Consider the following 26,655-nt stretch of genomic DNA (forward strand, 5'->3'; position numbering starts at 1 on the left):
TATCACTTAAATGTAACCTATCGCCGACAGAGCAGGGGAGAATGATGAGAGCAGTGTTCAGCACCTGGCTACAGAGAACAGCACTTGCTGTAACACTTCTTCCCTGGCACCAATGCATGTCACACAGATGACATCCGTGTGTTATGCGTTTGCACGTGTACGAGACGTTTTGTGGCTTGTGCTGACATAAAAAAACGGGCATGTCAGCGTGTTTTGCCCATGGACACACGGTCCTTGGAAAAACACTGACGTGCACAGAACCATTCACTTGAATAAGCAAATAGCGCTCCGTTCCTCCCGAGTCTCTCCGTATGGCTAAGCAGTGCTGTACAGCCACATATGGGGTATTGCCATGTTCAGTAGAAATTGTGGGACACATTTTGGTGCCATTTTTACCACTTTTTGTGTGAAAATTGTAAAATCTTTGGATAAAACACAATTTTGGTGGTACAGATGTAGTTATTTTGTCATCACTGCCCAATGGTATAAAATTCTGTGACACACCCATGGTGACAATATGATCACTGCACCCCTAGATTAATTATTTGAGAGGTGTAGTTCGTAAAATGGGGTCAGTTATGGTAGGTTCTGCTGTTCTGGCACCTCATGGGCTCTCCCAGTGGGTTATGGCACCTGCAAACCATAACAGTAAAATCTGTTGCTCGATGCCTTCTGAGCTTTGCACTGTGCCTGAAAAATATTTCCAGATTACATGTAGAGTATTGCCACACTCAAGAAAAAATGGACCTCAGTTGTAAAAAAAAAAAAAAAAAAAAAATCCTATTGGCCCTTAGAAAAATTAAAAACTTGGGGCTAAACAACATTTTAGTGGTAGAAATGTAATTTATTCTTTATTCACCGTTCAGTGGTATAAAATTCTGTGATGCACATGTGGTGACAATATGATCACTGCACCCCTAGATGAATTCATTGGGGAGTGTAGTTTGTAAAATGAGTTCACATATAGGGGGTTTCTGTTGTTCTGGCACCTCAGTTTTCCCAGGTTTTTTTTTTTTTTTTTTGTGGCAAAATTAGGGGGGTCGGCTTATACTCGAGTATATACGGTATGTATTTTGTGTGACATATCTCTGTGATTTAAGGGCATGAAAATTCAAATTCGGAAAATTGCGAAATTTTCAACATTTTTGTCAAATTCCATTTTTTTTCACAAATATATGCATGTCATATCAAAGAAATTTTACCTCTAACATGAATTACAATATGTCAGGAAAAAACAGTCTCGGAATCACCAGGATGCATTGAAGCGTTCCAGTGTTATTGCCTCATAAAAGGACAGTGGTCAGAATTGTAAAAATTGGCTTGGTCGTTAACATGCAAACCACCCTCGGGGAGGGGGTTAATGGGAAACATTTCTCCCAGGAATCTAAAGTAGAAAAAAAATTATTGCCATGTGTTACCATCTTGCAACACAAATAATTCTTCAAATAGCATCGGTATGACCCTATACTCCCACAGGAAGTGGATGTAATATCGCAGTTGGATCTGGTTGTTCAGTGGGTCTTAATTTGTTGGGAGCTTGAAAAATGTTCACTTTACTTTTTTTTTTTTTTTTTAAACGATATTTTCTTGAATAAATGCACATCATATTGACCATGTTAGTGGTAAGTTTTGAAGTATGTGTCTCCAAACAAAAAAAATCTTTGAATCACTAGGTTCCGTTGAAGCGTTCCAGAGTTATTACCACTTAAGCCCTACATGACCTTTGACATATTTACGTCCACTGAAGGGTTGTCATGAAAGCCAGGGGTCTGCAGAAGACTCTCTGTGCTTATCATTGTGAATGCCAACTTGTGGCCGGTGTTCTTAGGAGATCGTAAATTTTGCTGTACATTGCACTGCAATGTATAGCTCGGATGACCGCATGTTAAAGTCTCCTAAGGTATCTATTGAAGTCTGTAAAAATCTTTCAAAAATTAGAGTTCCCCTTTGTTGCAAAATTTTTGAGCAACTCAAACTGCACAAAAACTGTGCGACTTTTGGTGTTTGTCAGTCCTAGCCAGTACAGATGGGTGACCCTGTTCTGGGTCTGTACTGAACACTTGGTTGTCCGTACACGGACCCCAAACAGTCTTCATCAGGAAGTCCGTGTTAGTGTTTGGGTTCGGCACCCCCGAACATCAGCTGTTGTGTGACCGTGTGAGACACACCGGTGGCTCTGATCAGCAGTAGTATCAGATGAGTGAGGCAGCAGCTGTGACCGGCGCTCAAAAGGTAACCGCCGGTCACTTGCGTCAGTTGATAAGTGAGTACTACTCATCAGCGTATGCATGCTGTTGCTGAGAACAGCGAGAGCAGCTGCTGCTGATGAGAGTGTTTATTAGTGGGCGCCTATTCTATAAAAAAGTCATGGGGTCTCTTCTTTTTTTTTTTTTTGATAACCAGCCATGATAAATCTGTCAGCTGAGGGATGCAGACCACGGCTGTCAGATTTGCCTGTGCTGGTTATCAAGAATAGAGGGGTACAACTTTATTTAAATTTTTTTTAAAAACTGCGTGGGGGTCCCCCCCCCATTTTTGCCAAGCTGGGGGCTGGTATTCTGAGACTGGTAAGGGACCATGGATATTGCTCCCCCCCTCCCCCTCAGCCTAAAAATAGTAGCCTGCAGCAGCCCCAGAAAAGGCGCATCTATTCGATTCTGGCGCTTTGCCCGGCTCTTCCCATTTACCCCCACTTACCAACACACCAATGTATCAGCTGCTTTATGGCTGCTGACATCAAGCTCAGAGGTTGGTAATGGAGAGGCATCTATGAGGCCCCCATTACTAACCCCATAGTTGGAGTGTTTAAAAAACAAAACAAAAAAAAAAACACAGCCAGAATAAAATATTTAATTTAAATAATAGCAGGCTAGTTTATCTAATATATAAAGTTTTGTGTGTGTGTCGAACCACGCCCACTCCACATAGCCACGCCCACCACACATAGCCACGGCCACTCTGCATAGCAGCCTCAGGTGACATCTAGCTTCGTCTTGCCTAGAATGGATTTGCTTCTGTGAGGCATGATGTCAATAGAAAGGGAGGAGCCTCATGGATAGAGATGTGAGGGGCAAAATGAGAGAAGTGAGGTGCTGCTGCAGTATGAATCTGTGTATACAGAAGAGTGAAGCGCTGCAGGTGGAGGCTGTGTGTAAGGCCACATTCACACGTTCAGTATTTGGTCAGTATTTTACCTCAGTATTTATAAGCCAAAAGCATGAGTGGAAGAAAAATACGGAAGTGGTGACATGTTTCTAATAAACTTTTCCTTTGATTGTTTTACTCCAAGTTTTAGCTTACAAATACTGAGGTAAAAATACTGACCAAGTAATGTGTGAACGAAGTCTAATACTGGAGGAGATGACACACAGGTATATACTACAGGGTGGGCCATTTATATGGATACACCTAAATTAAAATGGGAATGGTTGGTGATATCAACTTCCTGTTTGTGGCATATTAGTATATGAGATGGGGAAACTTTTCAAGATGGGTGGTGACCATGGCGGCCATTTTGAAGTCGGCCATTTTGAAGTCGGCCGTTTTGGATACACCTTTATTTTTTTCAATGGGAAGAGGGTCATCTGACACATTAAACTTATTGAGAATTTCACAAGAAAAACAATGGTGTGCTTGGTTTTAACGTAAGTTTATTCTTTCATGCGTTATTTACAAGTTTCTCTTAGTTTACAGCCATTGACATGTCCACAGAGGTTAACACGTGAGGAGCGGTTAGAAATTGTGTTGTCTGGTGAACGCAGTACCCGGGTCATTGCAGCAGATTTCAATGCAAGACACCCTACGCAAGAAAATGGTCACCATTCCCATTTTATTTAGGTGTATCCATATAAATGGCCCACCCCAAAAAAAAAGTTTGCCTCATCACTGAACATAATGTTCTGTGTAAACTGAGGGTCCTGTTCCAACTTTTGTTTTTCCCATTCTGCAAATTCAGCGCATCATCAACCATTCCCATTTCATTTAGGTGTATCCATATAAATGGCCCACCCTTTATATACAGGAGGAAATAACATACAGGTACATACTATATACAGGGGAGATGACCTATTTTACCTCAGTATTTATAAGCCAAAATGAGTTGGTGAAAAATACAGAAGTGGTGACATGTTTCCAATAAACTTACTCTGATGGTTTTACTCCAAGTTTTAGCTTACAAATACTGAGGTAAAAATACTGACCAAATAATGTGTGAACGAGGTCTAATACAGGAGCAGATGACACACAAGTATATACTATATACAGGAGCAGATGACACACAGGTATATACTATATACAGGAGGTGATGACATACAGGTATGTGCTATACAGGGGAGATGACATACAGGTATACTATATACAGGTGATGACATACAGGTATATACTATATACAGGAGATGACATACAAGTATATACTACATACAGGTATATACAGGAGATGACATACAGGTATATACTATATACAGGGGAGATGACATACAGGTATATACTGAGGGGAAAATGGCAGGTGTGAGGTCAAAATGAGAGGTGTTGGGGGAGAAAATGAGGAGTGAGGTGCTATAACTAACCACAGTTAGTTACTATGCCCGGGCAATGCTGGGCCCTTCAGTTAGGCTACTTTCACATTTCCGTCGGTACGGGCCCATTGCAATGCGTCGGGCCGACGTACCAACGGATGTTGTGAAATTACTGCACGACGTGGGCAGCGAATGCAGTTTTTCAACGCATCCGCTGCCCATTCTGCAGTCCGGGGAGGAGGGGGCGGAGTTTCGGCCGCACATGCGCGGTCAAAAATGGCGGACGCGACACACAAAAAAAAACATTACAGTGAACTTTTTTTGTGCGTCGCGTCCGCCAAAACACGACGCATCCGTCGCACGACGGATACTACGTGTGCCCATCCGTCGCTAATACAAGTCTATGGGCAAAAAACGCATCCTGCGAGCACATTTGTAGGATCAGTTTTTTGCCCAGAAGACGGAAGTGTGAAAGTAGCCTTAGTTTAAAATAAAAGTAAAAAAGCAGTTACTCACCTTTTACACCTAATCCACCGATGCTCATGTCCCCTGTAAAAAGAAAATTAATAAACAACCATATCCCATACTTGTCCCTGACCTGAAGATCCAGATGATTTGCATGGCCGTCACATAAGTGATGCAACTGCTATCCACTCCAGCCACCTCACACTGAGGCAGTAGCGTAATCACACTCCTGCAGTGTGTAGAGGTGAGAAAGTTCACAATAGTTCATAGCAGATGTAGGGGAGTTTGACACCGCTCGCTTCATGAGAAAGTGAGGTCACCGGGGTTTATCAGCTATGAACTCTAGTGACCCTCCTCATAGGAGCTCAGTAGTACACACTGCAGGAGCGTGATCACGATCCTGTCTTAGGCTTCATTCACATTTCCATCGGTAGTCGGCCGTCACAAAGCGTCGGCGCGACATACCGACGGACGTTTGGGAAATAGTGTTAAAACGTAGGCAACGCATCCAGTGTTATGACGGATGCGCTGCCGAGAGAGATTTTTATTTTTTTTTTTTTTTCCCCTGACTAAAAAATCCATCCGGGCATGCTCAGAATGAAAAACACTGGATCCGTCGCTGGATTCCTGCGTGTGATGGTCAGCAATGGATCCTTCGTCCATAGGCTTCAATTGTAGCCAACGACGGACAGCGCAGGACCCGTCGCTGACTGATTTTCTGACGTGAACAAAAAACATTCCTCTGAACGTTTTTTGTTCCCGGCGGACCACTATTTTACGACGGATCCAGTGCACGACGGATGAAGCGGATGGACATCCGTCACAATCCGTCGCTAATTCAAGTCTATTGGAAAAAACAGGATCCTGCAAAAAAAAATTTGCAGGATCCTGTTTTTTGAAAACTCGACGGATTGCGACGGGAGATAAGACGGAAGTGTGAAAGAGGCCTTAGTGTGAGCTGGCTGACGTGGATAGCGGCCGCATCACTGATGTGAATGCCATCTAAACCATCCGGAACTTCATGGAACATTATGGATTTCCTTCACGTCAGACAGGTGAGGGATATGGTTGTTTCTTATTTTCTGTCTTTTACAGGTGACATGGGCTTCAGTCGATTATGTATAAAGATGAGTATAACTGCTATTTTTATTTCAAATAAAGGAGTCATTATGTAAAAGGATTTTATTCTGACTTTTTTTTTTTTTTTTTTTTTTTTAAACACCCAATGGGGTTAGTAACGACTGCTCCTTATAGACGACTCTCCATTACTAGCCTCTGTGCTTGATGTCAGCAGCCATAAAACAGCTGATGCCATCCCCACAAATATTACCCCTCCTTGCCACCACATCCGGGCAAGTGGGAAGAGGCAGGCAAGGCGTCAGAATTGGCGCATCTAAAAGATATGCCTTTTCTGCAGTGGCTGTGGGCTATTTGTAGGCTGTGAGGGGCAATTCAGTGACCCCCTTACCAGTAGCCTGAGAATACTAGCCCTCTACTGTCTGCTTTAGCTTAGCTTCTTGTAAAAAAAAAATGGGGGGGGAACCCCACGCTTTATTTTAAAAAAAAAATATATATTTTTTTTATTTTAAATAAGTGTGGGACCCCTTTATTCTTGCTAACCAGCCATGATGAAGCTGACAGCTGAGGGTTGCAGCCCACAGCTGTCTGTTTTGCCTGCTCTGGATATCTAAAAATAGAAGAGACCTCATTTTGTTTTTTATTTATAGCACAGGTGTTTGCTGTTATCAGCATCAGCAGGCGTATGTTGGAGAATGGTACTCTCATCAGCCAACACCTGTGACCAGCGGTAACCTTTGTACTGCCAGTCATAACTGCTGGCTCACGCGGTCATCTGACAGCGTGGGAACTGCAGCTCTGACCGGCGGTAATTATCTTACCCCTGCTATTGACCCGTTAAATACCGCTATCAAACTCTGACGGCGGCATTTATCATGTACTTCCAGCACTCGTGCCGGAAATCCGCCCATCGGTGACCTTGTCACGTGATCGCGGGTCACCGATGGGTTGGCATGACAACCAGAGGTCTCCTGCAGACCTCTATGGTTGTCACTGCCAGATTGCTATTGCTCATTTTAAGTCAGCAATTCTGCTATATATAGGTGATCTGATCATCGCCTCTATGTAGCAGAGCCGATCGGACAAGTGCAGCTTCTAGTCTCCCATGGAGACTATTAAAGCATGCAAAAAGTAAAAATAAAGTTCAAATCACCCCCCTTTCGCACCATTCAAAATAAAATAGAAAAAAATCAAACCTACACACATTTGGTATCGCCACGTTTAGAATTGCCAAATCTATAAATCTAAAAAAAAAAAAAAAAAACCCCGATCACTAAACGGCGTAACAAAAAAAACTCAAAACGCCAGAATTACATTTTTATTTTTTTTAATTTTTTTTGGGTGCCGCAACATTGCATTCAAATGCAATAACAGGTAATCAAAAGGTTGTATCTGCACTAAAATGGTATCTTTAAAAACGTCAGCTCTGCACACAGAAAATAAGCCCTCACCCAACCCCAGATCACGAAAAATGGAGACGCTACGGGTATCAGAAAATGGTGCAACAAGCTTTGGAAATTTTTTTCACCACTTTAAAAAAATAACCTAGACATGTTTGGTGTCTATGGACTGCAGAATCATAATGACAGGTTAGTTTTAGCATTTAGTGAACATGGTGGAAAAATAAAACTGTATGATTGCACTTTTTTGCAATTTCACTGCATCTGGAATTTTTTTCCCATTTTCGTGTACACAACATAGTAATACCAATGGTGTCGTTCAAAAATACAACTCGTCCTGCAAAAAAAATAAGCCCTCACATGGCCATTTTGACCAAAAAATAAAAAGGTTATGGCTCTGGGAAGAAGGGAAGCAAAAAATGAAAATGCAAAACCAAAAACACCTCTGGTCGTTAAGGGGTTAATAATGTAAATTTTTGCTAGAACTGTCCTCTAGTCCCTGATAGATGTACATCTCTGGCAGAAGCACACAGCACTTGTAGGATGCGCCTAATTTGTGAAAACTGGCATGTACAACATCTGTGTTAATGAACCAGCTTCATTGTTTGCGATAGGCTTTCCATTTGAGGAGAAATTAATGGTTGCTGTTTGGTACGGTACAGAATCTGAGGAGGAAGGGGTGCTTAAAGCAGATCTGCATTTTTATTTCCCAATGTTGGGTGCCTACCGGATTGGTAAAATCCATTCTTACTGCTCTCCAAAATACAGCTGTTTTTCATTATTCGGTGCTGAATATCAGAATATCCACTAAAGCTTATTTGCACTTGTGCCAACACAAAACTTGAAGTGAACTGGTCACCAGAAATATTGCTATTCCTGCAAATATGTGGTTAATGGCGTTATTATGCAACAGGTAGAAAATTAACTTTATTCTCCCTGACTGCATTTGATTTCAGTCATGGTGGGGCGGGGGGTGGCATCGGATCAGTCACCGCTCTAGGTATACAGAGCGGCCCTTGTAACCATGTCCCCGGCCCTGACTGACAGCCGGTCACAATGCAGAGCTAGTCTGCCGGGCAATAGCCTTATTATTTCTGGTGACCTTTCTCTTTAAACTGCATCAGTAACAGATCTTCATATTGACCCAATTTGTCAGACTAAAATTAATCTCATGGATTTGTGAAGTAAATGTCCAAATGTAATTCTGACTCTTTTGTTCTGCAGTCTGGAATCCTATCCCCCTTTTCTGTTTTTCCTTGCTGCTGGAGGACTTACACATCCGGTAAGTGAATATTGTGTATATTTAACCTGGCAATTGGCCTGCGTACAGTGTATCACGGACCTGGCACAATAGTTTAGGTTTATAGGATTGTAATCCTCCATTGTTGGACTGTTTGCATCCTGTACAATGTATATGCCTGGTGTATACACTAGGAAATCTGTAGCCTAAAACTGTATGCTGGGTTTACAAAAAATAAACATTTAGGTAGTTTTGAAAAAAGACACTCCAAGCAGCTTGGGAGAAAATAAAGTCTAATGAGAATTGTTACCACTAGGGTGCCCATATCTGCTGATATAATGTTGGCGTCTGTATACACTCCTGCAGGCATACTGAATTCTGTCCTGGTAGTGCTGGAGCTCTGTTTGAAAACAGCAGAGTTCTGAACTGTGTTAAATTAAATACAATTAAAGTTCCAGTCTTGCTTATTTCTACTTGTATAGTGCCAATAATTCCACAGCACTTTGCCAAAATCACTGTGAGCCCCAAAGGGGACTGTAATAATCTGAATTCCCTATCCGTGTGTCATTGGAGTGTGGGAGGAAACCAGAGAGCCCAGGGTAAACACGAGGAGAACATACAAACTCCATGCAGATGTTGTCCTTGGTGGGATTGGAACCCAGGACCCCAGAGCTGCAAGGCTATAGTTCACTACTGAACACCGTGATGCCTGTTTCCTTCCCTCCACCATTAACCCCCTATGTAAAGAGAAACTACTATTTAAATGTTCAATTTCAGATCTCATGATCATGGATAGTAACCCCTTCAGCACCGATACTGAGCCCACATCTTTCCCAGCACATGTTTTGAACGGCTGACATATGCCCGGAACATCCTCGGCTAAATGCCTGAATGATCCGACCTCGGCTATTAACCCGTTAAATATTGCTGTCAAATTCTGACAGCGGCATTTAACGTGCACTTCTGGCCATCGGGCCGTAAACCCACCTATCAGTGACCCCACCCCCGTCACGTGATCGCGGGTCACCGATAGGTTGACATGACAACCAGAGACCTCTATGGTTGTCACTGCCGGCTTGCTGTAAGCGCCGCCCAGTGGTCTGTGCTCATGGCAAATAAGCAAATCTGCTACATACTGGCGATCTGATCATCGCCTGTATGTAGCAGAGGCGATCGGGTTATGGCAGTTTCTTGGACTATTGGAGCATGCCAAAAGTAAAAAAATGGAGCTTGCCTCATTCAAAATAAAAACATAAAAAAATCAAACAAACATATTTGGTATCGCCGCATTCAGAATCGCCTGATCTATCAATAAAAAAAGGATTGACCTGATCGCTAAATTGCATAGCGAGAAAGTCAAAACGCCAGAACTACGTTTTTTTGGTCATCGCGACATTGCATTAAAATGCAATAACGGGCGATCAAAAGATCGTATATGCACCAAAATGGTATCTTTAAAAACGTCAGCTCGGCACGCTAAAAATAAGCCCTCACCCAACCCGAAATCATGAAAAATAGAGATGCTACTTCTATTGGAAAATAGCACAAATTTTTCTTTTTTTTTTTCAAAAGCAAATTTGGGAATTTTTTTTCTCCACTTAGATAAAATAGAACCTAGACATGTTTGGTGTCTATGAACTCGTACTGACCTGTACAATCATAATGGCAGGTCAGTTTTAGCATTTGGTGAACATGGTAAAAAGTCCCAAAAAACTTTGTGGAATCGCACTTTTTTTTGCAATTTCACCACACTTGGAATTTTTTTCCCATTTTTGAGTAAATGATATGGTAAAACCAAGGGCGTCATTCAAAAGTACAACTTGTCCTGCAAAAATCAAGCCCTCACATCGCCATGTTGACGGAAAAATAAAACGTTATGGCTCTGGGAAGAAGAACGAAAGACAAATGCAAAAAGGAAAATGGTCTGCTGTGCAAAGGGGTTAAATGACTTAAGGGGTTAAATCACCATTAAGCATTTATCTCTGAAAGACTCTAGACTGGAGATTTTGCAAACCTTTTAAGTGGTAAACTGAACCTCCATAGATGGATCTACATTCCCCCCTTTCCACTGAAAGGACTTCCTTTTTGGTCTTGTCAGGTAAATGAGGAGCATATTAATGGTTTGGGCGTTTCCTGTGAATACAGCAGATTTAAACTGCAAACTTGGTGTGATCCACCCAAAATTAAGTCTATGAAAAGCATGAACAAAGTATACCGATTTTGTTTGATTTCTTGTTGTCTTTTCACACTTCATATATTTCCTTTCTACATCTATGTAGCGTGCTGCTAGTCTGCTTGGCGTTGCCTGGATTGTTGGCCGAGAGCTGTATGCTGCGGGATACTCTACAGGGGGTGAGCATAAAATGCTTTCTTCAATCACCTTTCTTTACTTTCTGATATGTTCAGTGTGAATACAATCCGATGCCCTATAAAAATACACACTGATATAGGTTTATGGTAAAATATTCACTATAACATGTAGTTTACTCTTTAAAAGTGCTGCTGAGTGGTCCTAATCTGTGACTACTTTCTTTGTATGGACATGTAAGGCAGTCAGTGACTAATTGGGACAGAACATACAGGTTTGTGGCAAGAGATTCAGTATACCTTGCGTTTTAAAGGGAACCTGTCATGTAAAAGAACGTGATTAACCTTCAGTTGTGGGGTGAATCTGCAGGTTAATAGCATTCTGATGTCGTGCTGCTGCCGCACTGAAAGCCCCACTGCTGTGGGGAAATTACCAGGCTCTTTCAGTTAGAGGGGCAGAACAGGGATGGTTTCAATCAACGCTCTGCATAGAGCTTTTTTTTTTTTCGCCATTTGCTTTAATAAACTGGTTTTACCACAATTGCTGCAAATAAACAGCATGTGAACATCACTAAGGCCGGATTCACACGTTGTGATATTTCCGATACTGGAGATGTCAGTGTCCATGTGTATAATATTTGTGGCAACCATGTGCTGCATCAGTACCACACCAACGAGCACCAGGGAAGTATGCATTGTTGCCCGGCCCTGGGTCCTGGAGACGGCTCTCAACATTCTCGCCTGCTCTGCCAGTGATCATGGTTATTTGGCTGTGTCTTTATTTACAAAACAACTATAGAATCCTATAGATAGGGGTCTTATAGACGCATTTCCATTACTAAGCTGTGGGCTTGATGTCACCTGACAATACAAAGGTGACATCAACCCCACAAATATTATCCCACTTGCCACCTCTAAAGGAAAAGTGGGAAGAGCCGGGCAAAGCACCAGAATTGGCGCATTGAATACTTGTGCCTTTTCTAGGCAGCTGCAGGCTGCTATTTATAGGCTGGGGGTCAATATCCGTGGCCCCTTGCCAGCCTGAGAATACCAGCTGTCAGCTTTAGCAAGGCTGGATGTCAAAAATGGGGGAGGGTGGACCCCATGCCATTTTTTAAAATTAAGTAATTGAAAAAAAAAACAGCATGGTGACCCCTCTATTCTTGATAAACAGCCTTGCTAATGCTGACAGCTGACGGTCGCAGCCCCCAGCTGTGAGGTTTACCTGGCTGGTTATAGAGAATACAGGGGAATCCATGCCGGATTTTTTATTTATAGTGCAGGCGGCAGGTGATAAATGCTCCCATCAGCCACTCCTGATGTCATTGTTCTCACTTAAATATTACTGTCATCATTCTCCCCTGCTCTGTGCTGATCGCCGGCAGAGCAGGGGAGAAGAGCTGTCTTCAGTACATTTCACCGGGAAACAGCGCTTACTGTAGCGCTGCTTCTCAGGCGCCGGGACGTGTCACACGGATGGCATCCCAGCATGACATCCATGTGTATGTGTGCAGGAGATTTGTGGCCCGTGCTGACGGTATAAAACGGACATGTCGGCGTGTTTAGCCCACAAAACTTGAATGGGTTTACCTGTGTCCGTGTCTCCGGTACGTGTGAAAGCTGTCACAACATGTACTCGAGACGTTGACATGTGAAAGAGGCCTAAGGCTCATTATCAGCCCATGTAAACATGCCAGTGATCGACCAACAAGCGAGGAAAACTTTTATCAGGTGATCAGATCATGTATGCCAGCCTGAAATAATTGTTCTCAGCAGCACTATGTCTTGTAAAAACGTGAAATCTGCCATAATGGAGTATGGGGACAGAATGATCAGGTTTATCATCAGGGTGTGTAACCAAGTTCTGATATACCGTACTTGTACACAGTCGATCAGCACTAGTTAATGGGTCAAGATCAGCCTGTCTTAATGGGGGCATTAATCTGTGTGACATCCCATCCGATCATTAAAATAACATTTCTGTTCTGGTTTCTTTTTATGGACTATGCAGCTATTGAATTCCAGCAATGGTTAGAAGATGCCATAATTTAATGTTTTTTTTTTTTTTCAATAATGTTAAGCATGGTGTTTTGTGGTATGGATATTTCCAGATTTTTAAGAATAAATTGGAACTTTGGGCGAGTTAGCCATGTTTTCCAAAGTAAAAACAATGTTCATCAGACAATTAATTTAGCCACTAGATGTTATTTATGACTCACATTGCCTACTGTATGGCAGGGGCCTGAACTGTATCTTGTTCCTTTAATGGTGTTAGGATACTTTGTACAATAGTGTATACTTTTATTTTAAGTATTCTAAACAGACCTTGAACCATTTTGTTTTGTTTTTTCTCATTTCTTAGATCCACGCAAACGTTCCAGAGGAGCCATCGGTTCATTTGCTCTGCTCGGTCTCTTTGGCACTACTGTTTGCTCTGCATTCAAGCTTCTTGACTGGTCCCTTCACCCAAAAACCTGGTGTTGAACTGCTGATAGTGTTTAAACAGAGGAGCCTGTAAAACATGTACTAAACCCTATTTCACCCAGATTGGCACATGAGGGGTGGATTAGGCCTATGTATCATTGAATTATGCGACAGTTTAATACATTTTATAAATAAAAATATGAATATAAGTTTCTGGGTTGTTTTGGTGTTTCTTGTTTGAAAATCACTCTGTAATAAAAGAAGTATGCTGGATCAAACTTTTTTCAGTGTCAGTTTTTATCAGAATTTCTTGCATGGCCATAAAAAAGTAACTCCTTTCGGACATATGACGTAATAGTACGCCCATGTCGGACTCCCCCTGTTTGGTGCAGGCTCCGACGCTGAGCCCACACCTTTCTGGGCACATGACAGCTGCTCTATACAGCTGACATGTGCCTGTAACAGCCGCGGGTGGAATCGCGATCCACCTGCGGCTAATAACTAGTTAAATGCTGCTGTCAATCTCTGACTCGCGCTTACAGAGTGTGTCTCTAATGCCACCCATCGGTGACCCCATCACGTGATTGCAGGTCACTGATGGGTTGGCATGACAACCAAAGGTCTGCAGCAGACCTCTATGGTTGTCATTGCCAGATTGCTATGAGCGCTGGCGCTTAGAGCAAGTGAGCATTTCGGCTACACACAGGTGATCTGATCATCGCCTGTATGTAGCAGAGGGAATCAAAGTATTGCAGCTTCTAGTCTCCCATGGAGACTATTGGAGCTTGCAAAAAGTAAATAAAGGTGTTTTTTTTTAACCCCTTGGTGACAGAGCCAATTTGGTACTTAATGACCGAGCCAATTTTTACAATTCTGACCACTGTCACTTTGAGGTTATAACTCTGGAACGCTTTAACGGATCCTGCTGATTCTGAGATTTGTTGTTTTGTTTTTTTTTTTCTCTTCGCCACGACTGCACCCACTGAGAGAGGGGATCCGCCCCTAGGAAAAGGAAACCTACAAAGATGAAAGGGGCGGTCCCCCCTCGCTCCATAGTTTGTTTCCTGTTCCTAGAAGGGAACTTGCAGAGATTGTTATCTGAAGATTTGTCTAAAGGTACCGTCACATTAAGCGACGCTGCAGCGATAGCGACAGCAATGCCGATCGCTGCAGCGTCGCTGTGTGGTCGCTGGAGAGCTGTCACACAGACCGCTCTCCAGCGACCAGCGATGCCGAGGTCCCCGGGTAACCAGGGTAAACATCGGGTTGCTAAGCGCAGGGCCGCGCTTAGTAACCCGATGTTTACCCTGGTTACCAGCGTAAAAGTTAAAAAAACAAACAGTACATGCTCACCTGCGCGTCCCCCAGCCTCTGCATCCTGACGCTGACTGAGCTCCGGCCCTAACAGCAGAGCGGTGACGTCACCGCTGTTGCTTTCACTTTCAGTTTAGGGCCGGCGCTTTAGTGTCAGGAAGCAAAGGCTGGGGGACGCGCAGGTGAGTATGTACTGTTTGTTTTTTTAACTTTTACGCTGGTAACCAGGGTAAACATCGGGTTACTAAGCGCGGCCCTGCGCTTAGTAACCCGATGTTTACCCTGGTTACCAGTGTAAAATATCGCTGGTATCGTCGCTTTTGCTGTCAAACACGGCGATACACGGCGACCTAGCGACCAAATAATGTGCAGACCTTCTAGCAGCGACCAGCAATTTCACAGCGGGATCCAGATCGCTGCTGCGTGTCAAATACAGCGATATCGCCATCCAGGTCGCTGCAACGTCACGGATTGCTGGCGATATCGCCTAGTGTGACGGTACCTTAAGAGGATGCCTGGCCTGGATTGCTGCCTGTGCAGTTTCTTATAGAGCGGCAGGGGCTCCAGGGTCGGGGGAACGGTCCTTTATGTCTCCCCCCTCCTCTGTGTATAGGATGACAAAGTGCCACCAGAGGATTTGGATCCAAGGGGCACTTTTTTTTCTCCTAATGACAGCACGCTGGAGGAGAACAGATTTTTCCAGCTGGTAGATCGCTGACCTCAGCGAGAAATGTAAGGGGTGCGCTATACAAGCGATCGCCGGAGTTCCTACCTGAATTGCCGTGTGAATGTCCGGTCCGGCGGGACGCTGCAGTCGGGGAGTCGCGACTATGAGAAAGCCGCGTGTACTCGCCCGCATGCGATGTCGCCGGAGCGCCCCCAGAAGTGATCAGGTATACTTCTGGGGGCGGTATGGGGAATGCGGTGACGCGATCCATAGGGGCCGCAATTCCGGAGGCAGGTGGTTGGCTGTAAGCGCAGGACATACGGCTGGAGTAATGGTAAAAAAAAGAGGAAATGTGGATGTCCTGCCTCTAAGGGCCAGTGCTATATAAGCACAGTCTGGGGAATGTGTGTGTGCGCTACCATGTCGTCTCTGGGTGACCATGACTCGCGCCCACTGGAGGAGCTAATGTTGCCTACCCGTCACATTAGCAAGAAATGTGGCAGTGGACACTCTAACCAGAGTGATTCCACAGATAAGGTGGTGAAAGATAGTCGGCTCGTTCCACACCCCAGCCTAAGCTGTCATCCTTACAGCCGGTATTTTTTGCTGACAAATAACCTTGGTGAGTGTTGGATCCGTTTTAACTAGGCTGATGGTCATCTATTTCTGTTTTTTATATATTCATAGGCTAAAAAAAGCAGAAAATCCAAGCACAAGCAGTGTGCTTTGTGTTCTGAACTCCTTCCAGACACTTACCTCAAAAGGCTATGTCAATTTTGTATTAGTCATACCCTACAGGAGGAAGGTTCAGTAAGAACGGATGACATACGCTTAATGATTCGGGAAGAACTACAGTCCCTGGGGGGTTCTGGTAGTCAGATAAAGGTACCTTCACACTAAGCGACGCTGCAGCGATACAGACGATGCCGATCCCTGCAGCGTCGCTGTTTAGTCGCTGTGTGGTTGCTGGAGAGCTGTCACACAGACGTCTCTCCGGTGACCAACGATGCCGAAGTCCCCTGGTAACCAGGGTAAACATCGGGTTACTAAGCGCAGGGCCGAACATCTCCGGCCACAGAGCACAGTGGTGACGTCACCGCTCTGCTTTACGGCCGGCACTTACACAGGATGCAGGAGGAGTGCAGGGAAGCGGACGCCGGGCACCGGAATGTGAGTATGTGTTTTTTGTTTGTTTTTTTACATTTACGCTGGTAACCAGGGTAAATATCGGGTTACTAAGCGCGGCCCTGCGCTTAGTAACCCGATGTTTACCCTGGTTACCAGTGAAGACATCGCTGGATCGGTGTCACACACACCGATTCAGCGATGTCAGCGGGAGATCCAGCGATGAAATAACGTTCTGGACTTTCAGCAACGACCAGCGATCTCACAGCAGGATCCTGATCGCTGCTGCGTGTCAAACACAACGATATCGCTAGCCAGGACGCTGCAACGTCACGGATCGCTAGCGATATCGTTGTAAAGTCGCTTAGTGTGAAGGTACCTTAAGGAGAAAGTCCAGCAGTAAAATGGTCTCTCCCAGAGCAGAATCCTCTTCCGAGAGTGGTGAAGTTAATTTGGATGCTTCACAGGGGTCCGTGTCCTCAGAAGATGAGGAGCATGTATGTTTTTCAACTGGCGGTATTAACAACTTAGGCTACTTTCACTCTAGCGTTTTTTGCAATCCGTCGCAATGCGTCGTTTGGACGAAAAAACGCATCCTGCAAAAGTGCTTGCAGGATGCGTTTTTTCCCCATAGACTAACATTAAGCGACGGATTGCGACGGATTGACACACGTCGCAACCGTCGTGCGACTGTTGCGCCGTGTTGTAGCGGACCGTCGGCACAAAACAACGCTACATGTAACGTGTTTTGCCACCGACGGTCCGCTCTTTCCGACCGCGCATGCGCGGCCGGAACTCCGCCCCCACCTCCCCGCACTTCCCCGCACCTCACAATGGGGCAGCGGATGCGCTGGAAAAATGCATCCGCTGCCCCCGTTGTGCGGCGTATACAACGCTACAGTCGGTAACCTCTGCACGACGCACTGCGACGGGCCGAGCCCGACGCTAGTGTGAAAGTAGCCATAGTCAAGTCAGTAAGAGACACGATGGGATTATCAGAATCTAGGGAACCCCAGACTCCTCAAGAGATCATGTTTGCGGGTCTCTCCCAGCGGAAAGGATGAGTTTTCCCAGTAATCCAGACGATTAAGAATCTAGTGAAAAAAGAGTGGGATAAACAAGAGCAAAGAGGTTTTATGCCCACGACATCAAAAAGACAGTACCTGTTTGATGAGGACCTGGCCTTCTGGGCTAAAGCACCCAAGGCTGAGGCAGTTGCCTCTACCTCGTGTCTGTCCTCCTTACCGGTGGAGAATGCCGGTACTTTGTCGGATCCGATAGATCGCAAATTGGACGCACTTCTAAAGAGATCCTGTGAATCATGCATAGCAGCGTTTAAACCAGCAATTTTGGCCACGTGTTTGGGGAGATCTATGCTTGTCTGGCTGGACCAGCTGGAACAAAATATAAAAAACAGCATGTCTAGGGACAAGTTGCGTTCCTCCATTCCTTTAATCCCTTAGTGACGGAGCCAAATTTTTGAAATCTGACCAGTGTCACTTTATGTGGTAATAATTCTCCAACGCTTCGACAAATCCCAGTGATTTTGAGAACCCAGTGTTTTTTCGTGACACATTATACTTTATGATAATGGTAAATTTAGGTCAATATGTTTTGTGTTTATTTATAAAAACAATCAAAAATTTGAGAAAATGTTAAAAAATTAGCAATTTTCAAAATTTGAATGATTATCCCTTTAATCCAGATGGCCATACCACAGCAAACCATTAATAAATAACATTTCTCACATGTCTGCTTTACATCAGCATCATTTGTAAAATGTTATTTTATTAGTATTTTAGGAGGTTTAAAAATGTAGCAGCAATTTTTCATTTTTTCAAGGAAATTTACTAAATTTATTTTTTTAGGGACTTATCCATGTTTGATGTGACTTTAGGGGTCTCATATATTGGGAAAACCCCAAACGTGATACCATTTTAAAAACAGCACCCCCTGACATATCGAAAACTGCTGTCAGGTAGTTTTTTAACCCTTCAGGTGCTTTACAGAAATTAATGCAAAGTGGTATGACAGAAATGAAAAAGTGTATTTTTACCACCTAAATGCCTCTAACTTCTGAACAGATTACTACAGCCATCAGACTCTAAGGCCGCTATTTGATCATGAATTGCCATGGCAAACATCAGGACCACACAATCATGATCTGAGGGCACCAATTGGGATAAAGAGGAAGCCCCCACACTGTTAACCATATATAATGATGTAGTCACTATTTACAGCAGCATCTAGGGGGTTAAACAAATTTGGACGGTGCAAACACTGATCGTGGCTGATGCAGAAAGTTGTCAGCTATAGTGCACAACTGACAGATGCTGAATTGTTATCTGTATGGGGAGGCTATTCTCTTATATGTCAGGTCAGTAAAAAGACGTATTGGCTGTCATTAAAGGGTTAATTAAAGGGGCAGCTGCTTTTCTGTCAGATGCTTCTATTGACTCTCCGCCTAGCAGCCAAGACAGCGGGTTTAACCAATACAGCCCGAAGAGCGTTATGGTTGAAGAATTGGAAGGCTGATGCCAGGGCCGTATTTAGAGTTTCTGCTGCCCTAGGCACTTTTAGTGCTGCCTCCCCTTTTGGTGAGTATGACACTATCGGCAGTGACTTTGGCAAGAATCGCTGTTGTGAAAATAGCCTTTTGCAGCAGATCGGGCAGTTTTTTCGCATCTGCCGCGTAACGTATCACTTACGGCAACACTGCGTTTGGCTTCATTCATTCCCTATGGGATTTGCGGCACTTGCTGTGATCTGGCAAATGCGGTACCATACCTCCCAACTCTTGAAGGGAAGGAGGCTGTAAGATAATGTAAGACTATTCCTACTGAGTGTATTGGGGGACACTCGCTTTGCCGCGATATTCAGCACACGGGCACGGGTTTTTAAAACAAAACAGTCTACCTGGTTTATTAGGGTCTCATAAACCACATTGTGAACAGTCCATTTACACACTGTACCAGGACATCACATCCCGTTTCATATCCTCAGTCTGTAGCAACTAAACATGCTGGTCCTCTCCTGACCAGCTGCAGTGGGTTACCACACAGTTCATGGAACATAACAAGCACCATCAGACAATGATACCTTATGGGAGCTCCTGCTCCATCTGCTGACTCCTTGTCAGTCCGCTCTCCTGGGGAAACTGCCTAATGGGGTTCACCAACTTGCCTGGCCGGCACACATCAGTCAGTCCAGAGCCACCGAAGGCCGGTAGCTTCCCCAACGCCGATCATCCAGGTCCACAGTCTCTCAGGTGCTCCAAGAAGACTCCACTCACAGGAGCTTCTAACACAGACTGTGCCGGACCATGATCACACTGTGTTCTTCAGAACGTCCATCCCACCTGGGACCGTTTAACACAGAGGCCGTGGCCTGTCTGGGTGCTATTCAGGACTCAGTCCAACACCACAGGCCACCAGGTCCAAGCCATGTGCTTTCCAGGAAGCTTCCTCCCAGGTCTTCCTACACGGGGCACACAGCCCATGCACAGGCTTCCAGGACCTTGCACTTGGACCATTCAGATCCAACACTGGAACCACACAGAAGACCACGTGACCCACACCCTGGTCAGGTTATGTACCTGTAACCACACCCACAGTAATGGATCACCTGGGCTGGTCACGTGATCCTGACATTACTGCAGGTCAATTCTCACGGCCTCAATACGACTCCGTGCACATACCGGGGAGACCATGCAGCGCCCCCTACCTGTTACAGGGGTCACTATATCACAAGGCATAAAGGTTGTGGCGCACTACGTGCGCCGTGGCAAATTTTAGGCCACGCCTCTGACCACACCCATTTCACAACTAGTCACACCTATATCCAAGTCCCAACCACACCCATTTAGCACTGCTGATCACACTGTTTCATATACAATAATTATAACCAAAAAAAAAATATGGCCACACAATGCTCCATACTGTATAATGGCCACACATGATGCTCCATACTGTATAATGGCCACACATGATGCTCCATACTGTATAATTGCCACACATGATGCTCAATACTGTATAATGGCCACACACGATACTCTATACTGTATAATGACCCCTCATGATGTTCAATACTGTATAATGGCCCCACATGATGCTCCATACTGTATAATGGCCACACATGATGCTCCATACTGTATAATGACCACACATGATGCTCCATACTGTATAATTGCCACACATGATGCTCAATACTGTATAATGGCCACACACGATGCTCCATACTGTATAATGGCCACACATGATGCTCCATACTGTATAATGACCACACAGTGCTCCATAGTGTATAATGACCGTACATGATGCTCAATACTGTATAATGGCCACACATGATGCTCCATACTGTATAATGACTGAACATGATGCTCCATACTGTATAATGACCCCACATGATGCTCAATACTGTATAATTGCCACACATGATGCTCAATACTGTATAATGGCCACACACGATGCTCCATACTTTATAATGGCCACACATGATGCTCCATACTGTATAATGGCCACACATGATGCTCCATACTGTATAATTGCCACACATGATGCTCAATACTGTATAATTGCCACACATGATGCTCAATACTGTATAATGGCCACACATGATGCTCCATACTGTATAATGGCCACACATGATGCTCCATACTGTATAATGACCACACAGTGCTCCATAGTGTATAATGACCGTACATGATGCTCAATACTGTATAATGGCCACACATGATGCTCCATACTGTATAATGACTGCACATGATGCTCCATACTGTATAATGACCCCACATGATGCTCAATACTGTATAATTGCCACACGTGATGCTCAATACTGTATAATGGCCACACACGATGCTCCATACTTTATAATGGCCACACATGATGCTCCATACTGTATAATGGCCACACATGATGCTCCATACTGTATAATGACCACACATGATGCTCCATACTGTATAATGGCCACACAGTGCTCCATACTGTATAATGACCACACATGATGCTCCATACTGTATAATGACCCCACATGATGTTCAATACTGTATAATAGCCCCACATGATGCTCCATACTTTATAAGGGCCACATATGATGCTACATGCATACTGTATAATGGCCCACCCCCCCCTCCCATGCTGTATGTGTGGCTCATCTCCCCCTCCCTGTATGCATGGGTAGCTCAGGCTCATCTCCCATCCCCCCCCTGTATATGTGGCTCATCTCCCCCTCCCTCCCTGTATGCATGGGTGGCTTTGGCTCATCTCCCATCCCCCCCTGTATGCGTGGCTCATCTCCCCCTCCCTGTATGCATGGGTGGCTCAGGCTCATCTCCCATCCCCCCCTTTATGCGTGGCTCATCTCCCCCTCCCTCCCTGTATGCATGGGTGGCTCTGGCTCATCTCCCATCCCCCCCTGTATGCGTGGCTCATCTCCCCCTCCCTCCCTGTATGCATGGGTGGCTCTGGCTCATCTCCCATCCCCCCCTGTATGCGTGGCTCATCTCCCCCTCCCTGTATGCATGGGTGGCTAAGGCTCGTCATCTCCCATCCCCCCTGTAGGCTGTATGCATGGCTCATCTCCCCCTCCCTGTATGCATGGGTGGCTGGCTCATCTCCCATCCCCCCCCATGCGTGGCTCATCTCCCCCTCCCTGGCTGTATGCGTGGCTCATCCCCCCCTCCCTTCCTGTATGCATGGGTGGCTGGCTCATCTCCCATCCCCCGCCCCCCCTATGCGTGGCTCATCTCCCCCTCCCTCTGTATGCATGGGTGTGGGCGGCTCAGACTCGTCATCTCCCATTGCCCCCCCAATGCGTGGCTCATCGGCTGCCCCGCCGCCCCCCATCCACGGTCCTGCTTCATCCTCCCTGGCTGACGGCTGTCATCATCATACTCACCTCACACCGCGCAGAAGAACGGAATCCCGGCCGGCTCCACCTCTGTCCCGACTCCCAGCGGCGGCGCAGCACCCTCGTCCTGTGTGAGCGCCGCGGTCAGGTGGTACCGCTCATTAAGTTCATGAATATGCATGCATATTCATGAATCTTAATCAGCTGTACCATGTGACTGCTCACACAGGACGAGGCGAGGGCGTGCAGTCACTGACAGCAGACCAGGCATCGCTGGAGCAGGTGAGGTGAGTATGATTGTATCATGATGTCTTCAAGGGGGCAAGGAGGCAGCGGCGGGCGGGCGGAGGGGTGGGGGTAGGGGTGACCCCGGCCGGACCGGACTCTATTAAAAAAAAAAACAAAAACATACCTGCTCAGGTGCCACCCCCCCGCGCGTCGCCCCGCCCTAGGCACGTGCCCTCAAGTGCCTAGTTGCAAATACGGCCCTGGGTGATGCCCAAACCAGATCCAAACTCTGCGCTATACCCTGTCAGGGTGAGTACCTGTTTGGGGCAGTATTAGATGACATCCTGACTAAAGCAGGAGAGAGGGAAAAAAGGGTTTCCTAATCCGTTCATTCCCTCCTACAGAAGAGCATTCAGGAAACCGGCATTTGGCAAGAAAAAGGACTATAAAGACGGCTGTAATAAAGATTTCAGGCAGAAGGGGAACCTCTTTAACCGACGTCCCTTCAAGCCGGCAGATAGATTCCGCTAGTTCTGCTCTTCCCGTGGGGGGGCAGATTACTTCATTTCTGCCATCAATGGAGGGCAATAACAATTAACCCCTGGGCCATTAACATCGTAACATATGGCTTAACCTTAGACTTTATCCGGAGACCTCTGGATTCCTTCCTATTGACTTCCTTAAAATCACAGGTTCAACAGGAGGCGTTGGAATCAGAAATTAAAAGCCTTTTATCTAAACGAGTGTTAATAGAAGTTCCGGCACATCAAAAAGGGAAAGGCTTTTACTCCCCCTTATTTCTGATCCCCAAACCTGATGGTTCGTTGAGAACCATAATTAATCTAAGAAAATTAAATACCTTTTTAAGATCTAAAACCTTCAAAATGGAGTCTATACGTTCAGCCATAAAGATTTTATTTCCCGAGTTGTTATATGGCTGTATTAGATCTTAAAGATGCGTATTACCATCTGCCTATACATATTTCACATCAACAATTTCTCAGGGTAGCAGTCACATTGGGGGGTCAGATCTGTCATCTACAATTCACGGCGATGCCCTTCGGGTTATCTATGGCACCCCGTGTTTTTACCAAATTGATGTTGGAAGTGATGTCTTATTTACGAGTTAAAATAACCTGGTTATTCCTTACCTCGATGACCTTCTCATAGTAGGGAATTCCCCTCTCCAATGTGAACAGAGCCTAGCCGAGATAGTTTTGTCCTTACAGACTCTAGGCTGAATAATAAACTGGGAAAAATCCAGACTACGCCCTGTAACCTGCCAGCTTACCCTAGGTCTTCATCTGGACTCCGTAAACCAAAACTGTCTGCTTCCAGATGTGAATGTTATTTATAATTAAAGTAAGCCTAGCTGTTAGCGAGCATAGTATGTCTTTGAGGAGAAGTATGTCCTTACTGGGTTCATTGTATTCCCTCAGTACAGTGGGCCCAACTTCATACTAGGAAGTTACAAAAATTTGTTTTAGAGGAAGATAGAAGGCTGCAGGGACATTTAGAAGCTACACTATCCCTGTCAACAGATGTAGTCCATTCCCTTAAATGGTGGTTAAACCCTGTTAATCTCTCGTGAAGGGTTTCTTGGGTTGTTGTCCCTTCAAACATAATTACCACAGAAGCAAGTCCCTTTGGGTGGGGGGCACATTTCACGGACAAAATAGTCCAGGGCCGGTGGTCTAGGGCTGAGACTGATGACTCTTTAAATGTCAGAGAGTTAAAGGCTATATATCATTCATGACATATTTAACTTTCTTCCGCAGTTACAGGGATCCCATACAAGAATTCAGTCCAACAACACCACCTCAGTAGCTTATATAAACCATCAAGGAGGTACGCGGTCAGACACTCATGTCCATTACAGCAGACATTCTGGATCTAGCTGAGAAACTCCTCTTGTCCCTATCAGCCATACATGTCAGAGGCATAGACAACTCGAGAGCAGATTTTGTCAGCCGCCACACCCTGCACCAGGGGGAATGGGTGCTCAGCAGGCGAATTTTCAAAATAACTGCCATGTGGGGGTTATCGCAAATAGACTTATTCGCCACGAGAGACAACAGGCAGGTCAAAAAATTCACGTTAATGTACAGGATGGACTATCCGGACATATTCGACGCCTTGCAGATTCCATGGACATTCCATCTGGCCTATGCCTTCCCACCTTTGATTCTTTCACCTGCAGTCATCAGGAAGATAAGGGAAAAAGGAGCAAGGGTAATCTTAATAGCTCCTTTTTGGCCCAAGAGGCCGTGGATCTCATGGCTAAAAGCCATGTCAATCTCCGATCTATGGATTCTTCCGGAGGTCAGAGACCTACTGTCACAAGGCCCTTCCTTCCACCCTCAGGTCAAGGGTCTGCACCTCACGGCATGGAATTGGAAACGCAGCTACTAAAACTTGGAGGATTCTCTGATGGTTTAATTGATACCCTTTTAAAAAGTAGAAAGGCGTCCACAACAAAGATCTACACCAAAGTCTGGAGGAAATTTTTAGAGTTTCATTCGGTAAATCTAGCTACTGAAGTACCGTATATACTCAAGTATAAGCCGACCCGAGTATAAGCCAACCCCCCTAATTTTGCCACAAAGAACTGGGAAAACTTATTGACTCGAGTATAACCCTAGGGTGGAAAATACAGCAGCTACCGGTGAATTTCAAAAATAAAAATAGATGCTCCATACCGTTCATTATTGCCCCAAAGGAGGTTCCATATAAAGCTGTGCCATATATAATGCTCCATACCGTTGATTATTGCCCCATAGATGCTCCATATATAGCTGTGCCATATAGAATGCTCTGCACCGTTCATTATTGCCCCATAGATGCTCCATATAAAGCTGTGCCATATATGCTCTGCACTGTTCATTATGGCCCCATAGATGCTCCTTATAAAGCTGTGCCATATACAATGCTCTGCACCGTTCATTATGGCCCCATAGATGCTCTTTATAAAGCTGTGCCATTGCTCTGCACCATTCATTATGGCCCCATAGATGCCCCATATACAATGCTCTGCACCGTTCATTATGGCCCCATAGATGCTCCATATAAAGCTGTGCCATATATGCTCTGCACTGTTCATTATGGCCCCATAGATGCTCCTTATAAAGCTGTGCCATATATGCTCTGCACTGTTCAGTATGGCCCCATAAATGCTCCTTATTAAGCAGTGCCATATATGCTCTGCACTGTTCATTATGGCCCCATAAATGCTCCTTATAAAGCTGTGCCTTATATGCTCTGCACTGTTCATTATGGCCCCATAGATGCTCCTTATAAAGCAGTGCCATATATGCTCTGCACTGTTCATTATGGCCCCATAGATGCTCCTTATAAAGCTGTGCCATATATGCTCTGCACTGTTCATTATGGCCCCATAAATGCTCCTTATAAAGCTGTGCCATATATGCTCTGCACTGTTCATTATGGCCCCATAGATGCTCCTTATAAAGCTGTGCCATATATGCTCTGCACTGTTCATTGTTGCCCCATAGATGCTCCTTATAAAGCAGTGCCATATATGCTCTGCACTGTTCATTGTTGCCCCATAGATGTGCCATATATAACGCTGCTGCTGCAATAAAAAATAAAAAAAACACATACTGACCTCTCTTGCTTGCAGCTCCTCAGCGTCCCGTCTCGGCGTCTCTCCGCACTGACTGATCAGGCAGAGGGCTGCGCGCACACTATATGCGTCATCGCGCCCTCTGACCTGAACAGTCAGAGCCAGAGGATGGGAAGACGGAGCGGCGCCCGGTGGTTGGAACGTGGACAGGTGAATATAAAATACTCACCTAGTCCCGGCGCTCCTGGCGCTCCCCCTGCCTGTCACACTGTCTTCGGGTGCCGCAGCTCTTCCTCTGTCAGCGGTCACTGGCACCGCTGATTAGAGAAATGAATATGTGGCTCCACCCCTATGGGAGTGGAGTCCATATTCATTTCTCTAATGAGCGGTCCCACGTGACCGCTGAACAGGGGAAGAGCTGCGGCACCCGAAGACAGTGTGACAGGCAGGGGGAGCGCCAGGAG

The 26,655-nt window shown here is 45.2% G+C and overlaps 1 protein-coding gene across 2 annotated transcripts in view; it reads left to right on the forward strand.

Annotated features, from left to right (window-relative positions):
• MGST3 (microsomal glutathione S-transferase 3) overlaps positions 1–13,705 on the forward strand; it is a 43,348-nt gene extending 29,643 nt beyond the window's left edge. For both annotated transcript variants that reach the window (XM_077277423.1, XM_077277422.1), the window contains exons 4-6: positions 8,681–8,738; positions 10,976–11,048; positions 13,366–13,705. In XM_077277423.1, coding sequence (XP_077133538.1) covers positions 8,681–8,738; positions 10,976–11,048; positions 13,366–13,487 — 253 coding nt within the window. In that variant the 3' untranslated portion in view covers positions 13,488–13,705. The remainder of the gene's footprint in view (positions 1–8,680; positions 8,739–10,975; positions 11,049–13,365) is intronic.
• The last annotated feature ends 12,950 nt before the right edge of the window (positions 13,706–26,655 follow it).

This window comes from Ranitomeya variabilis, chromosome 8 (assembly GCF_051348905.1).
Source record: "Ranitomeya variabilis isolate aRanVar5 chromosome 8, aRanVar5.hap1, whole genome shotgun sequence".
Classification (NCBI taxonomy): domain Eukaryota; kingdom Metazoa; phylum Chordata; class Amphibia; order Anura; family Dendrobatidae; genus Ranitomeya; species Ranitomeya variabilis.